The 14,868-nt window shown below is 41.2% G+C and overlaps 3 protein-coding genes across 13 annotated transcripts in view; all 3 read right to left on the bottom strand.

Moving 5' to 3' along the window:
• Positions 1 to 3,853, bottom strand: part of LOC125985109 (receptor-type tyrosine-protein phosphatase S) — a 59,753-nt gene extending 55,900 nt beyond the window's left edge. For all 11 annotated transcript variants that reach the window (XM_068653537.1, XM_049747629.1, XM_068653535.1 and 8 more), the window contains exon 1: positions 3,715 to 3,853. The gene's annotated coding sequence lies outside the window, so the exon portion shown is untranslated. The remainder of the gene's footprint in view (positions 1 to 3,714) is intronic.
• On the bottom strand, positions 1,099 to 3,754 carry fem1a (fem-1 homolog a). Its single transcript, XM_049747760.1, has one exon. It carries the CDS (start codon positions 3,752 to 3,754, stop codon positions 1,901 to 1,903), a length of 1,854 nt encoding a protein of 617 aa, XP_049603717.1. The 3' UTR covers positions 1,099 to 1,900.
• A 1,410-nt stretch (positions 3,854 to 5,263) lies between the features above and the next one.
• Positions 5,264 to 7,816, bottom strand: LOC125985190 (C2 calcium-dependent domain-containing protein 4C). The gene is made up of 3 exons (XM_049747823.2): positions 7,688 to 7,816; positions 6,340 to 7,080; positions 5,264 to 6,250 (listed from the first exon to the last, which is right to left on the bottom strand). Exons 2-3 carry the CDS (start codon positions 7,072 to 7,074, stop codon positions 5,699 to 5,701), a joined length of 1,287 nt encoding a protein of 428 aa, XP_049603780.1. The 5' UTR covers positions 7,075 to 7,080; positions 7,688 to 7,816; the 3' UTR covers positions 5,264 to 5,698.
• Positions 7,817 to 14,868: the final 7,052 nt, after the last annotated feature.

The following is a 14,868-nucleotide window of genomic DNA, read 5'->3' on the forward strand; positions in this document are numbered from 1 at the left end:
CAGCCATACTGATTAAGTAGGCCTACTGTAAGTCTTGACATTTTACCCAAGGTACATACATACTTCCCAAAATGCATTAATATTTACGTGTGTACAGCTAACTTGTTTTTGTAGAATTCACTTTGTCATCAACACTACACAGTTCAAATGTTCTTCTGCACCATAAGTCTTTGTTTGGGTCACCTAGATCACAAACTAAAACAGCAACAGAGGAAAAAGATGCTATACTTACACATTAGGATGAATTTTCAAAGGTCACATTCCTGCTCATTCAAATGATCATTACGATTACATGGAATATAATTAATTAAGCACTTACTGTTAAAGAATAGTGCATGTATATTGCTCATTTCTGCTGCAGAAATACATATGGACGAGCCTTTTGTTCGGGCCAGGGTGGCCTTCGGATTGAATACTTTAAGTCCCCCATCTAGTGGCGAGTCACTGTTATAACACTTTGTAGCAAAATGTCTATCGTTCATTGACAAAAAAAATATACACAATAAATGCGTGATTAATATTTTTGAAGTTGCTGAGGCAGCTTATTTAGGTCACCATGTTTAAATGTCATGATGAGAGCAACCATTTGAGGTCAGAAGGTCACGAGTGTTTAGCCAAAAACCCAAAGTGGTGTTTTTGACTAAACAACAGCAAACCATTCATTCATTGTAGGATGAACATTTTTGGTCCAGATGACCTCACAGTGTTTGTCATTCCATCCACAATAAAGGGCATCTCTGTTGACCGAGTGGCATCAGTGCCAGTCACCCCCGTGACCTGCCTGAGTGTGACACCGTCCCCATTTTCAGAGCAGATGCTCCGGGCAAAAGAACCCTAAAATTAGCAGAGCGAGCACCCTGTCTCTACCGCTGCCGCGCAGCAGTGACGTTCAATACTCTATTTATACAAAGGGAGCACGACTCGCGTAGCTCGTGTTTCTGTTATTCTTCATATCGGTAAGCTGCGGTTTAAGCCAGTTGACCAAAGTGACAAGATTATTTAAGACACAATTTTAGCCCATTCAAAAGAAGCAAATCAAGCGCCTTATGCCTAACAGCAGTATAGATGAATTATAAATAAGATTACCACAGAGAGCGCTTGGTGCCGTGCTGAATTTTATTCAGGCGTTCTCTGACACACACACATCTTCATACCAATGCATAAAGGGAAGGCAGCAACAGTCTGTTGCCTGAATGCAAGTCCATTTAGAGCAAATGAGTCGGCATTCGTTGAGGTGACGCTTCCAGCCTGCACACAGGGCGGACTTTCAGGGTGATGCAAGATAGAGTTTGCAAATAAGACTGATATGGATTCAATTTGTGAGAATTGCATCTGAGGTTCAAGTGGATTTTAGCAAATCTAAAAGTGTTGTGGATGCCACATGCGGGGTCAATGAAAAGCAATTGTTAAGGCATTTCTAGGAACATTCCGAGGAAAGGTCTATAAAGCAGTGAGAAGCAAATTAGAAGTCATCTAGCAGTCCAATCTTTTCACAGTGATTCTTTGCTTCAAATACTGCCAGATACAAAAATCCGCTGCTATCACATTGTTTTTTTTATATTTTCATCAAAATCACCTGAGGAATCCCAAGTATTAAATTCAAACGATGTTTGTGGCTTGTATAACAAAGACCCCATGGTTGGCACAGCAACTGCAACATCCTTCCAAACAGACACAACACGTCATCAAACAGGAAGCAACTAGAACCAATAAATAATGTACCGAGCACGTGTCAACCCTTGGCCTATAAATGTTTTTCATTTGACCCGTCGTTTGCTTAGGTCGCCCATTTGAATTTTATTTTAAACGCTGGACCGAACATTTGTGGTGGAACAAAGGAGGAGTAAAGCAAGCAACGGGGTCAAAAGAAGTTTGATGCAAATTAGCGTCGTCATGGAGGTCAGTGTAGCTCTATAAATGCTTCCATCTCCTCGGTGATGAGTCCCCTGTAAGGAAGTCTGTGCTTTTCCACCGCACGGGCTGCCAGGCACTGAAGGGTGATGTAGTTGAGCGGGTAGAGAGCCGGGTCACCCATATTGTGCTCGTCTAGCAGTTCGTAGGCCGCCTTCCTCCGCGCGTTGGTGGCGTCAAAGTGCGCCCCGGCCTTCATGAGAAGCACCATGATCTCTGGGCAGCCGTTGCAGGCGGCGATGTGCAGCGGTGTGTTGTTCTCGCAGTCCCGTGCGTCCACGTCGGCGCCGCACTCCAGCAGCAGCGACGCCACCGCCTGGGAGGGAAAGCGGCCCACGGGGTAGCGGCCCACCGACGTGGTTTCCTTATCCACGGCCATGTGGAGCGGCGTGAAGCCACAACGGCCGCGGGGATTCAGCTTCAGCAGGTGGTAGACCGTGTGCTTCTTCTGGTGCTCCTGCTCGGGGTTGCACTCCAGCTTCTCCAGCAGAAAGATGAGATGGAGGATAATGGCCAGCACCTTGGTGAACTGAGGCGCCTCGGGCGGATTGTCCTTCTGCGCCACGGCCCGCTCCACCTCCCGCACGCTTTTACCTAACACGGTCATCAGATCGTGGAAGGTGATGCGAGTTGACAGGGTGCCTTTGGCGCGGTCTTGAAGGGCAAAGGAGAAGAGCTCGGCAAAGGACAAGAAGCTGGAGGCCGTCATGGGGCTGAGTGGGTCCAGGTTACTCTGCTGCATCTCCAAGGCGTATTTCCACAGACTGATACATCTTTCAAAATTGCCAGAGTCTGCGTAGACAGCTCCCCTGTAGCGGATGTAATAGGAGGTGTCCGGGTGGGATGGACCCAAGATGCGCTCGCGAACCAACAAGGCCTGCATCCTCATCTCGTCGGGGTCTGTGATCAGTGCCTCCAGCTCCTCTGCATTGTTCACCTCCTGCGCACAGCCGTAGGCCGGAACGGGGGCCCCGGGTGGGGGCTTGGTTAAGCACCCTGCTTTTTCCCCTGGCTGCCTGAGCTCCATGGCTCGTCTCCAGTACCGCATCGCTCCCAAAAGATCGCGCTTTTTATCCACAAAACTGGCTCCGAGCAGCTCGAGCGCATCTATGCATTCCTCCCTGGAAGTGCGGGGTTGGTGGGTGAGGTACTCCACAATGTTGGTGTGTCCCGTAACACTGGCCGCTAGGAGCGGGGTCATCCCGTAACCGTCCCGTTCCATGCGAGCGCTACACTTTAACAACAACTTCATGATGTCCAGGCTGCCTGACTCGGCGCAATCGTGGAGGGCCGTGTTGCCTTTGACACTTTTACGGTTGACATCAGCACCACGGTCCAGGAGGAACTTGGCTATCTCCTTGTGGCCCTTGTAGCAGGAAATCATCAGACAGGTATGGCCGTGTCTGTTGGCCACCTCCATGTCAGCCCTGTGCTCCACCAGGTAGCGGACAATCTCCAAGTGGCCGTCAAAGCAGGCAGCTCGAAGCGGTGTGGAGTTAGTCAGAGTCGCGTTGTTCACCGAGGCACCGTGTTTTAAAAGAGTCTTGACCACCGCGAGGTGACCGGCAGCCGAAGCCGCCCACAACGGCGGAGCTCCTTCGATGGTCTCGCCGTCAAAGTTCACCGAGCCCCCGAGTTCGACATTAGCTTTACAATGCTCAAGGAGGTAGTCTACGACATCTAAGTGTCCATATCGCGACGCTATCAAGAGAGGAGTGCCTCCTTGTGTTTTCTCTTCAGCTAGAGCTTCGAGCTCTTCGGGAGTTTTGTTGCTCAGCAACTTCTGGATAAGTTTCAGCTTACCATCTCTGGCCGCGTTGAACACAGCAGTAGATATATCCATGGTTATGGGCTCCGCGTTGCCTCACATGACATCAACCCCATAACCACTCGTTGACCATCAAAGAGATGAGTGTGGCTTTTAAAAGCGCGTAGAAGGAATTTTGGTCCGGGCTCTGCTTTGAGCTCTCATCTTGCTTCCATTTTGAGGGCGCTGGCAAGATGGCGAATGTGTTGCTCGACAGTTTTGTGTTTATGGTGGGGATGGGGCATTGTGGGTAATGTAGTTCACATTCACTACCTTTGGAGTAGCAGACGCATTTTCGCTGCATGCTAAACTTCATCTCCCACAATGCACTTGAATTAAATGCTCTAGGTTTGTTTGGTATTTAATTTTAGACAAACAAGCTACACTTACTGCCTTCCCTAAATGAGACGTATCACGTCAATGCTGCGTTAACACTTGACAAACCCAGCACTCCCTTTTATATACCACAAAAGTGTATATTCGTTATCTGAAAACGTTTTCAAATAATAAATACAATACAATAGTCAATATAAAATTTACTAACATTTATATTTATTTATTTACTATTTATTGTACATTTTGTCTGAGTACAACACTGTATTTAAAATGCGTATAGTTAAAGTTAGATTGAGAGTTGAGTTAGTCTGGTAAAGCTTTCAGAATCTTTTTTAAAAAATGCCTTTATTGTGTTTTTCTTCTATTTTCAGCATCATAATCATTTACAACATTGTCGCCATGACCGATCCAGGTGAGTCACTTAGTGTCATTACACACTTTGACCAACAGAGAGCGCTAGGCTATAGTTTTCTAAGTATGTTTCGCTCTTACGCCGTTCCACTGGTTCTCAAAACTTTTTTACACCAAGTACCACCCAAAAAATACTTGCAAGTACTCCGTAACGTTGTGGGTTCAATGAATAAAAATAATACAGAAATTTTCCCCAAGTGTATATCATATTTTTCAAGACATTATGTACACTTTAAACACACTGCGCCTCAATACTAGAATACCAGAGGAAAATAACAAAACTTGAAATAATGATTCAATGGAAGTTGGATAGAAATAGCACCTAAATGCATATATATTGAATTTAATAAATATAGTGGAGCTGCAATTCAGTGCTTCTTTGCAAGAGCCTGCATGCGTACATGCCATACTTTGGGAATCACTCCTGTCTTATTGCATTCCATTGGAGACCATTAAATGCTCAAAATTACCAACCTCAAAATACATTGGCTCATATTCTCTTGAGAAGGGTTATGTTTGCCCTTTGTTTCCGAAGTGCAATAAATCCACAATTTTATTTCCTGTTGCCCTTTACTCTGTGAGGTACATTTCAGTCAGATCTTTCTTTTCTGATATTAACCTTGAGAGAGACAATATTTCGTGCACAAGCCTCTTAAAGCCTCCTCTTAGACTTTCCTCTTGACACAAAGGACCACTTCTGTAGATTTGTGTGTGTGTGTGTGTGTTGGGGAAGGAAATAATACAACATACAAAAACACTTCAACAAAGCTGGAATTAAAAACATTGACAGAAAAAACATTGGATCAAAGAGGAATTTATTGTTTTGACAGCAAGTTACTAGTACAGCAGCCTGAGGGTTGTTACATTCAGTAGCCAATACATTACCAAATACAACGACTATCAAAAACAAAATGGCATAATTCATTTGATAGCGCAGCTTATACATTTGGCATCCCATGTAAACGAGACCATTACAACTCATTAAAAAAAAAGACAATACAAAGTACATTGTGCAGCTCAGGAGTAGGTTCCACTTTTTGTAATTGTAAATTGTGATTTGCAAGTCTGGTTTTTGGTTTGACCTTTAATGTGCAAGATACATCTCCCATAAGATACCTTTCATCTGTCCAGTATTGATCAGATCTGTGAAGTGGAATGAAGGCCGAAAAGGAAAAGCTCTGAAGATGAAGAGCTGCTGTCATTTTCGTCGGCCCAAGTCTTGACAGGGATTCCCTACAGGCCTGCGAGCAACTCACTAAGCAACACTTCCCGTTCTCCGAGAAGCATGTCTCTCTTCAAACTGGTTCCCTTGTTCACTACTTTTATCTTCATGGCTAGACTTTTGACTTGCGTCTTGGGGAGCGAGTCAAAAAAAAAATCCTCGTTAAAAACAGGATTCCTGCTATTCTTTATAATCGTGCTTCTCTGTTTCTGTTTCTTGCCGGGTTTCAGGTAAAGCCCCACACAGCAGTTGATGCTTTTAACGTCCGTCTGCTTGCCGTAAATGGCCTCCGCCTTCAGCACGCGAACCCTCAGCCGCGCCGCCTCTGGGTCGTAGTGCGTGCTGAGTCGGAGCGTCCCACCCTTGTGCAGGTTAATCGTGTGCTCACGCTGCAGCGGGTCGGATGCCCAGGCTCTCGAGCTGCTCCCTTTGTATTTGCGGAGAGCGGGAGAAGTTGGGCAACGCGTCCGCCGGCGTTGCATGTTGGGGCTGTTGTCGGCTGAGCTGCAATCGTCCGTGGAGAGAGAGCTGTGGCGGGCCAACGAGCGCTTAGCACGAGATACCTTGAGACAAACGAGAAATGCAAACGTCAATTGTCTGTACCAAGAAAGACCTATAAAGTCAAAGTTCACATAAAAACTGAACTCCTTGCCTTGTGCACCGTCTCTTGCGTGATGGAACGCAGGAGCGAGGCCGAGCGAGACAGCAGAGGAGAGTTAAAAGGGGACGAGTCCGCCGAAGAGCAGGTGTCACTCTCGCCGCCACTGAAGTAACGGTAGAGGTTGTTGTCAGCCGGGGTCAAATGAGTCCCCCCTTGAGAGCGCCTCTGGGAGTTTGGGGAGGTCAGAGGGCTGCTGGGGTCGCTGTGGAACAGGCTCTCCTTGCGCCGGGTGTGAGGAGACTCCACCAGTGTGGAGAAGCCATAGGAGGTCTGGGCCTTGGGAACGTAAGGCAGCGACATTGCGGTCTGTGACTGAGGGTCTGCGTTTGTGTTGGCGTGCGAAGTCACGGCGGCTGGCTCATCTGCGCTCTCAATTTGGATGATGTGACGATTTGCTGACTTTTGGAGATTGCGCCTGTCCCCTCCGAAACGGGAAAAGAGGCGAGGGCTGCACGAGTTTTTACTGCCTCGAGCTCTAGGACTCTGGACGCAGATGACGTGATCGGAGGTGGAGGGTCGCAAGGTGGAGCAGTGCTGAGCCTTGGGAGTGGCTGGCTCTTCTGGTGGGCAGCAGATGAGTTTGGGGGGGATGAAGAAATTGGGGATCTTTTCGGGGGTGAGCACATTAGCGTACACAGACACCGGAATGGCCTCGGTGGTCTGCGAGGGCTGAGATTGGGATCCACTGGTCTCCATTTTGTTACGTAGCTTCTCCAGGAGCCACATGTCCACCTAGGAGTGTCAAGCCATCAGTTCTGCATTGCCAAGTAAATATACTATATATATATACATATTTATATATATTACAAATATGATGTCTCTACAGGGTCAAATGTTTTAAAACAATAAAATAAAAAATATCTCGTGTGATGGAATGCAACAGGAGAGTCTGTTTGATACTGTAGAATTTAACCAACCCCAAATAATAATAATCATTCCACACCACACATTTACTTAAACATACATTGAACAACAAACATGCAAAAATGAGAAAAACATTTAAATAAGTGATTTGTAGGTGTTTAAAAAAATGTGGAATTACTTTTCAATTACACCGTAACATTTGTTTCTCTTATCAAAGTAAATACATACATTCCCTAAAATACAAAATAGACACAAAAACGATCAACTATAAATTTCAAACTCAACAAGAATTAATTACTTAAAAGGCATGATTTGATATTCATGCCTCAGCAAATGTAAATTCCACCACACCCTAAAAGCATTAAACTTTTTTTTACGTGTAAAGACATCTAAATATTTTCTCAATACATTAAGAACAAAGTAGAACTTAGCTGAGAAAAAAAAAAATCGGCTACCTCTGGTATAGCCGAATTACCTGTTCACTGCCGAACTTTGCTTTCTTCAGAACAGTTACAAAGTGACGTGTGCGACGTTCTCCGAGGTTACGTGCGCGACGAAACGTTCTGCTGCTTCCAGTGTGATCCAGAAGCAGGGAAAAAGCAGCGCAACGGGGCGTTCGTTTTATAAGACGAGCTGCGCTTCAGCCAGGAGCCAATCGGAACGTTGCAAAAGCTTCCAAGATATTGATCATCAAACGATTCACTTGCACGCGTGAGGTTCAGGAATCCAATTCAAAATGCCATAAAGGTTGTTCGGCATATCAAGTAGTTTTCCATAATAAATTCATCTTTAAAAAAATAGTCTTTACAATGACATGCTTGTTTGAAATTGACACCAAAATCGATCACCTTTGGATTCCAAATCTGTTTAATCTGCAAAATAATATTGTTTGCTTTTGTCTACTTTTCTATCTTGATAAGTTTGTGTTAGATGAGAGCCAAAAACATGTCCAGTCCAACGCATTGAGCTTTTTGCCAGGTGTTAAAGACGGAGGTGGATGAGCAGCAATCTCGTAGGTGTCACTTGGACCAGCCAGGGCTTTTGTTGCGTTTAAAAAATAAAAATACAGCACTTCACATATTGTTTTGCCCAACAAGTGTAACTAATTACATTTCAATGAAATTATATGTGATTATAATCACTTTTGAAGAATTAGAGGCTGACTTGATCCCAGCATAAAATCACAAAAACAAAAGGACAAAGGCTTCCCTTTACTATATTCTTATTCCGATTTCATCAAATCATGAGAACAACAAGAAAAAGTAACTGTACTTTCAAATATCTGCTTTATTTGCCCTAAACTAACATTTATTGTACAGTACAATAATTAACATTTATTCTACATATTCGCTTTTCCTTAATCCTTTACTATTGTAAATCTTCCATTTTAAATGTACTAATTTTTAGAACCTGGAAGACAAACACTTAAAAGAAAGTGAAAAGTGTTTCCGCAAAGTAAAAAAGCGAAGGTAAATTTATGTAAATGAAATCATTCATCCATTTAGGTTTCCATCTGAAAATAGAACAAAGTCCATTATGGATTAGTGAAGCCTCATTAGACAATGGGATGAATCATCTAGTGGTCTCTCCATCTATTTAGCTATCTGAACAGTAATTATTTTCAAATTAGGTCTAAGTTTGAAACTGTCAAGACGCTAACATTTGGGCCATGCATGCAAATTAAAAATCTTTGGGCTGGCAAAAAATGAACATAGATATATAATACATTCATTAGATTAGAAGACGGATGGTATGTATGATCCCCCCAAAATTTCGGTCTTATCTCCTTAAATAATGAATACTTGATCACAAATGGTGGAGCAACACATGCAGACAGATAATTTTGAAATACTACCTGGCATATATTCTTCATCCTCTGCAGAGAACAAATAATATTACTACACCTTACCACTAGCCCAGGCACACACATACCAAAAGCAAAACAATGTCAGGTAAATTGAAGCTAAAAAATTGGCAAAAAAAGTAATTTATGACAATACTGTAAGTTTTTATAAAGTAAAACACAATCATTTTATTTATAATTAATTATCTTGACGTACAAGTGTTTTATTTACCAGCATGGAACAAATTAAACTCCAACAGCGAGCAGACTTGCAATCCACTGTCAGACAACATGATTTATTTTCGTCCTATCGTCACGTTGAATAACGCAGTACAGAATTGTTTGAGTCCTCCTACACGTTTTTGCAACAGCATCAGCCTTCATTAGTAAGTATTCCGCGTATGATCTTTGACTGCTAGCCTCTGTATACAAAACTGTTCATATATCACAAGGAGATGTCAGATCTATCTGTTTTTTATTATCACTTTTTTTTCAACATTGTCCTCTCATGGGAGCAAATGAGGCCAGTATTTTTCTTCATATAAAATTCATAATTTAATACAGACAATACTGCAGTGTATGGAATAAATAAAGACAATATTTGCGCTGCACACTTTCTTGTCTTATGTAAATAAAGGTTTTGATGAGTGACATCAAACTTTCACCGCTATTTTAAGTTCATCCCAACATTCATCTTGTTAAGAATGCTTAGTTGTTAAGTTGCTCTCTCAAATCAAGAGAGAACCAGTGAATTATTAAAAAAAGAAAAAAAAGCTTTTGAAACTTTCTTCTCTACAAATTTAAAAAGTGAACTTAGACCATTTGAGTCATTCCTCCTCTTGAGAAAGACTGAGGACAAAATAGTTGAGTCATGCACATAGCAGCAGGAGGATCGTTCTGATTTTGAAAGAGTCGCTGAGGTCTAATTTGGAAAATGTTTGAAATGAAAACTTTTCTGGTGGCAATTGCCTTTAAATTCATTCTGCACAAAAAAGTGTAATTATTACGCAATTTGTGACTCAGATTTTCTGTTTTTGACATTCACAATGTGTTATTTTATAAGGACATAAAAAATGACCCAGTTCTAAAATGTCAACCTAGAATATAGCATTTATTAACAAATATTTCTTGGCATTAAATAAAGTCAAGCAAAAAGGACTTGTACATGTTTGAAATCAAACGTAGAGCAAAGTGATAGATGTTTAAATTAGGCTCCATCACAGTCTTATCACACACGAATCAATTCACACATCCCACACATATATAACAAAGGGATTGTTCATACGTGAGAAGGATTGCACGATCGCTTTGTTCATGTTGTATATAGCCGAGGATCTCACTCTGTGATGTGACTTTCACCTGCTGATTAACCTGAGCTAAATTTGTATCATATTTATCTTACTTGAGGTTTTATGTTACAGAATATTATCGATAGACTTAAATGTGTCTTCATCCTCATCAAAAAAGTCGGATTATCTGATTACTGGAATTCCACTCCCACTATGCTAATAGCTAATTAGCACTAATAAAGCTAATGTTGGGCAAAGTCAACATTGCTAATGCTAAAATTTGAACTATTCCAAGTCAGCTACTGAAACAGCGTTGGTTTTATTTTCGCGTCTTTGCGTACAGGCGGCTTTTCGGTTGTGTACGAATTGTAGTTGCCAGTAATTTGGTGTTTTTTTTTTCTTAGCTTATCCTCACGAACATATGATCCAAAACTATCTATGTTTTTGTGTTTGTCGAATAGCTTTGTGTCAGTGTTGCCATATGGATGAACCATATCCAACAAAAGTGTTTCATACAATATTACTCGGACTCACGTACATATTTGTGAGGTTCTCACTTGAGAAAACTATGCGCAAGCTGGCATCAGACTCATTCACCAGCTGCACTCAAATCCTCTTTAAGGCTCTTAAAGTCCATCACACCATCTGCTTTGAGGCCACCAGCAACCAAAGTAAACAGACATGAAGCACGCTCGCAACTGAAGAGAGAAGCATTTCTTGTGTCGGCCTTCAGAGTTGCGATGATACACTCATTTGAGGATTAGCGCATATGCGGACCAAAAGAGCAGACGAGTGGAGAGTACATAGAACAAGTAAACATGGTGAACAGAAGATCGGACAGATGGAGATGGGGTGAAGATGATGGAGCATGCACAAATGAAACATGGACCTGTACCATCTGTAAGACAGTTGGGGAAAAACACTGTAGCTTATTGGCGACGGCGGTAACAAGAACACCAAAAGAAGGATTTTTTTTAAATTTGAAATTACAGCAGTCAATGCAGATGTTCACCAAAGTGGAACATCACTAAATAGCCCATGATGACACAATTTTTAAAAATGATTTTAAGGATATTAAACGAGAGTTTATTGATTCTTCCAAAAGAAAGTTTCAAACAAATCCAGATTCTTTTTTTCTTTTTACAAGGCGTACAATTAGCTTCCGAAAAAAAAAAAGCTCGGAATTGCCTTTTGGGTCCACGCTCAATGTAGCAGTCACGAACAAAACAGCCTGAACCAAGAAAAATCAATAAAATAAATCTTTTAATGACAAGCGCAGCCAGAAATAATAGAGTACAACTAAACCTTGGATTTATGTATCGTCTTGGATTTATAACCGCTACAGGCAACTAATTGTTCCTCGCATAAAACTTTTATGGCGCTTTTTATTATGTAGACCTAATGGGTGAAATTAGCGCAATAATTATTCAACATTTTACAATGCAAACTGGTGTATCAGTTCAAATAATCACATGGTGGAAATTTGTAAATAGCATTTTACTCTTTAAACAGTAAACTCAAATTTAAGTTTAGAATATAACCTTTTTCGCAAATGTCTTGTGTTCTGGAGAAAATGGATGCAGTGATTCAACATGTTCAACATGACAAATTTCTCCGTTGTCTTCTTTGTCTCTCCATTTTTTTTTTTTACACTTGTGTTCCATTTTAGTTCCATTTTGTGACAGCTTCAATGTTTTGACACTTGCATCGGTCTGAGTGATGCGTGTTCACATAAAATGCAAACTGCGTGGCAGCAAAGTAAAAAGCACTGGCTGACGTCATTGTAAACATCATCGTCACCAACCATTAACACAAGTCGATGAGTGAACTTCCACGGATGGTGATTAGGTGAGGGACTAGAGAATCTTGATTAGTATTGACAACTGGCAGTTGTTAAAAACTACAAATCGTCTCATTTGTTTTTGAATGTAAAAGGAAAATTACAACGGATAAATGAGGTCCAGACAAGCCCTTAAAAATAACAGTTCTTTGTGATATAAATAAATATCTTCTTGAGGGGGGAAAACACTATTTACTTTATTTGTTCTTCTAGTTGGCTTTTCCTCACTTTATTTTTTGCCTCGTAGCTGAAGCATGAAGGTTTCGTTTCCACTGCAACGGTTCATAATTCCCTCCACCTTATTCAAGCCCCGTCTCCTCGTTGTTGCAAACTACCGTAAAAGTTAAAATTCCCAACGTACATCATTAAATTGTCGTTACCTGTATTCTCTGGCTTGTGATGACCTTTTTTTGTAGAACGATGGAAATACAATCTGCCTTTTGATTGATTTATTTTTAATAACCACAAATTATTACAACTGCCTTGAGGTTCCGCTACTCAATTTAGCAGAGGGAACTCAAAGCTCAAAACAATTTCAGCAAACATAATATTTGTATTGTCAAGCCATAACACTAGTCTGGCTTTCTTATTAGTTCGCAGTGGTGTTGAATTTGCATATCTTGATACTCCATGTGAATTTTTTATTACAAACACATCCAGAACAATATGCATTAAGTCAATTAGACGTAATACAACTCTGGTCCCTCTGTGAGTGTTATTTTCAAAAAGGCATACAGATCTTGTTTTGCATCTCATTAGAGGGGGTACATTTACCAACTGTTGTGTATGAGATTGTAAAAACATCTTTTTTTCACAATTTTCATCCTTCATGGGAAACTGTCAGGGCCCGATATGTAATACCTGGGGTAAAATGCTCAAGCTAGCTAAAGTAGGTGGTGTTGAAGCTCAATGAAATACAGTAATGACTCGTTTATCGCGGATAATTGGTTCCAAAAACCACCCGCGATAAGTGAAATCCGCGAAGTACGGTCACCAACAAGAAGTAGTGGGCAGGCTAATGAGTTAGCGGAAAGATATTGATTCGCGATCGTGCTAACACGCGAAAATAGATTTCTTAAGGAATGTAAACAAACATTTGGAACAATACTACATTGTCCTAAAGGTTAGACACGTTTCCTCAATTTAGAAGTTTTATTTTGACTTTTAAATGTTTTCTTAATTTGGAAAAAAATCCGCCATGTAGTGAAGTCGCACTAAACGAAACGCGAAGTAGCGAGGGATCACTGTAGATGTTCCCTATGGGTGATGAGTGGTGTATGTCAGAGGCAGAGCAACACATATTAACTTTCTAATTACCTTAAATCCATCTTGTGCAATTGGTGTCGATGTCAAATGTCAAATTAGCATATTCATCATTTCATTTGGACCTGCTGCGCCTTATATATGGACCAATATTGAGCCACTACAGCAGGCGTGTCCAAAGTCCGGCCCGCGGGCCAAATGTATATATCTTATATATGAACAAAGTTTTAAAATGTGCCATTCATTGAAGGTGCGCCTTATAATCCGGTGCGCCTTATAGTGCGGAATATACGGTAGTCATGTGGAGCATCATAAATTTGACAATTAATAAAGCCAATAAATAAAATACAGCATTGCTTTAGTTGATTTCACTTGTACTATATATACACTGAAAGTGAGACGTGTGACACCTTCGACCACTCATATTTGCACAAATGATTCTTTCTAACTTATGCCGCCCACAATCAAATGGCCTATTCTTGGATAATGGCTGTAATTCACTGACAATTTGTCACTTTGTTTGCAATTGAATAGAAATAATCCCGGCTGGTTAGCGTGGCCCTGCTAGCTTGTTAATGTTGTATCATACAAGAGTTCAATGTCCTTGCTGTTTGCTTTGCACTTCTTTTTTGTCTCTTGGCCAACCCTTGGAGGTGCACAATGGCAACACTGCAGTGAGGGTGTTTGAAATGGAGGAGGACTTTAAGTGGTGAGAGAATCACAGAACACGATTAACACCACAGGGTTTATTTTTAATGTTAAGACCGCCTACAAACTGCGCTTGGACACTAATCAGCGAGTTTGAACCAGTGCACCATTGTTATCTTTTGTCCACCAATGCATAAACACGTGCAAAAACAATCAGTCAGTAGATTTTAGTATTTTATAATACAACCCAATCACAACTTGACAAGAATATATCGTAAGATTCCGTATGATCATTTAAAATTGATGCCAAATGTGCATTTGGGTTGACAACATTTCGGATCTTTTTTTTTTTATAATTAACAATTTCCTCATTTGTGAAACATCTAACATCTCATCTGGCTATAATTTCCTTTTCACTCAATTCTTTTTTCTAGAACATTCTCTAATAAAGACTTCTGAGTCACCCACTACTCATTACCTGGTTATGAGTGTCACTCACCAAAGAGAACGGCTTAATTAGACCTGAGGCGTGCTGTAAATTGTGACGCATTGATTTTTTTTTTTCCCTGAGACTGATTCATGTCATTGAAATCCATCTGAAAATATAGCACACTGAAAATGTCACTTCAAAAATTACGGCCGCAAACAAATCAATGCCGATGAAACAATTCCTTTGCGGATAATAACCGTTTTTTTATTATCATGGTTGATACACTTGTGTAAAAATGATGAAATAAACACTTTCAGTGTGACTACAGAGGAATTGCTACATG

Source organism: Syngnathus scovelli, chromosome 17 (assembly GCF_024217435.2).
Source record: "Syngnathus scovelli strain Florida chromosome 17, RoL_Ssco_1.2, whole genome shotgun sequence".
NCBI classification, from domain to species: domain Eukaryota; kingdom Metazoa; phylum Chordata; class Actinopteri; order Syngnathiformes; family Syngnathidae; genus Syngnathus; species Syngnathus scovelli.

Excerpts from the sequence above, each read along its gene's own strand:
- fem1a (XM_049747760.1), bottom strand. The coding sequence starts at position 3,754 with ATGGATATATCTACTGCTGTGTTCAACGCGGCCAGAGATGGTAAGCTG.
- LOC125985190 (XM_049747823.2), bottom strand. The coding sequence starts at position 7,074 with ATGTGGCTCCTGGAGAAGCTACGTAACAAAATGGAGACCAGTGGATCC. Across the intron at positions 6,251-6,339 it reads CGCAAGAGACGGTGCACAAG|GTATCTCGTGCTAAGCGCTC; the intron begins GCAAGGAGTTCA and ends GTTTGTCTCAAG.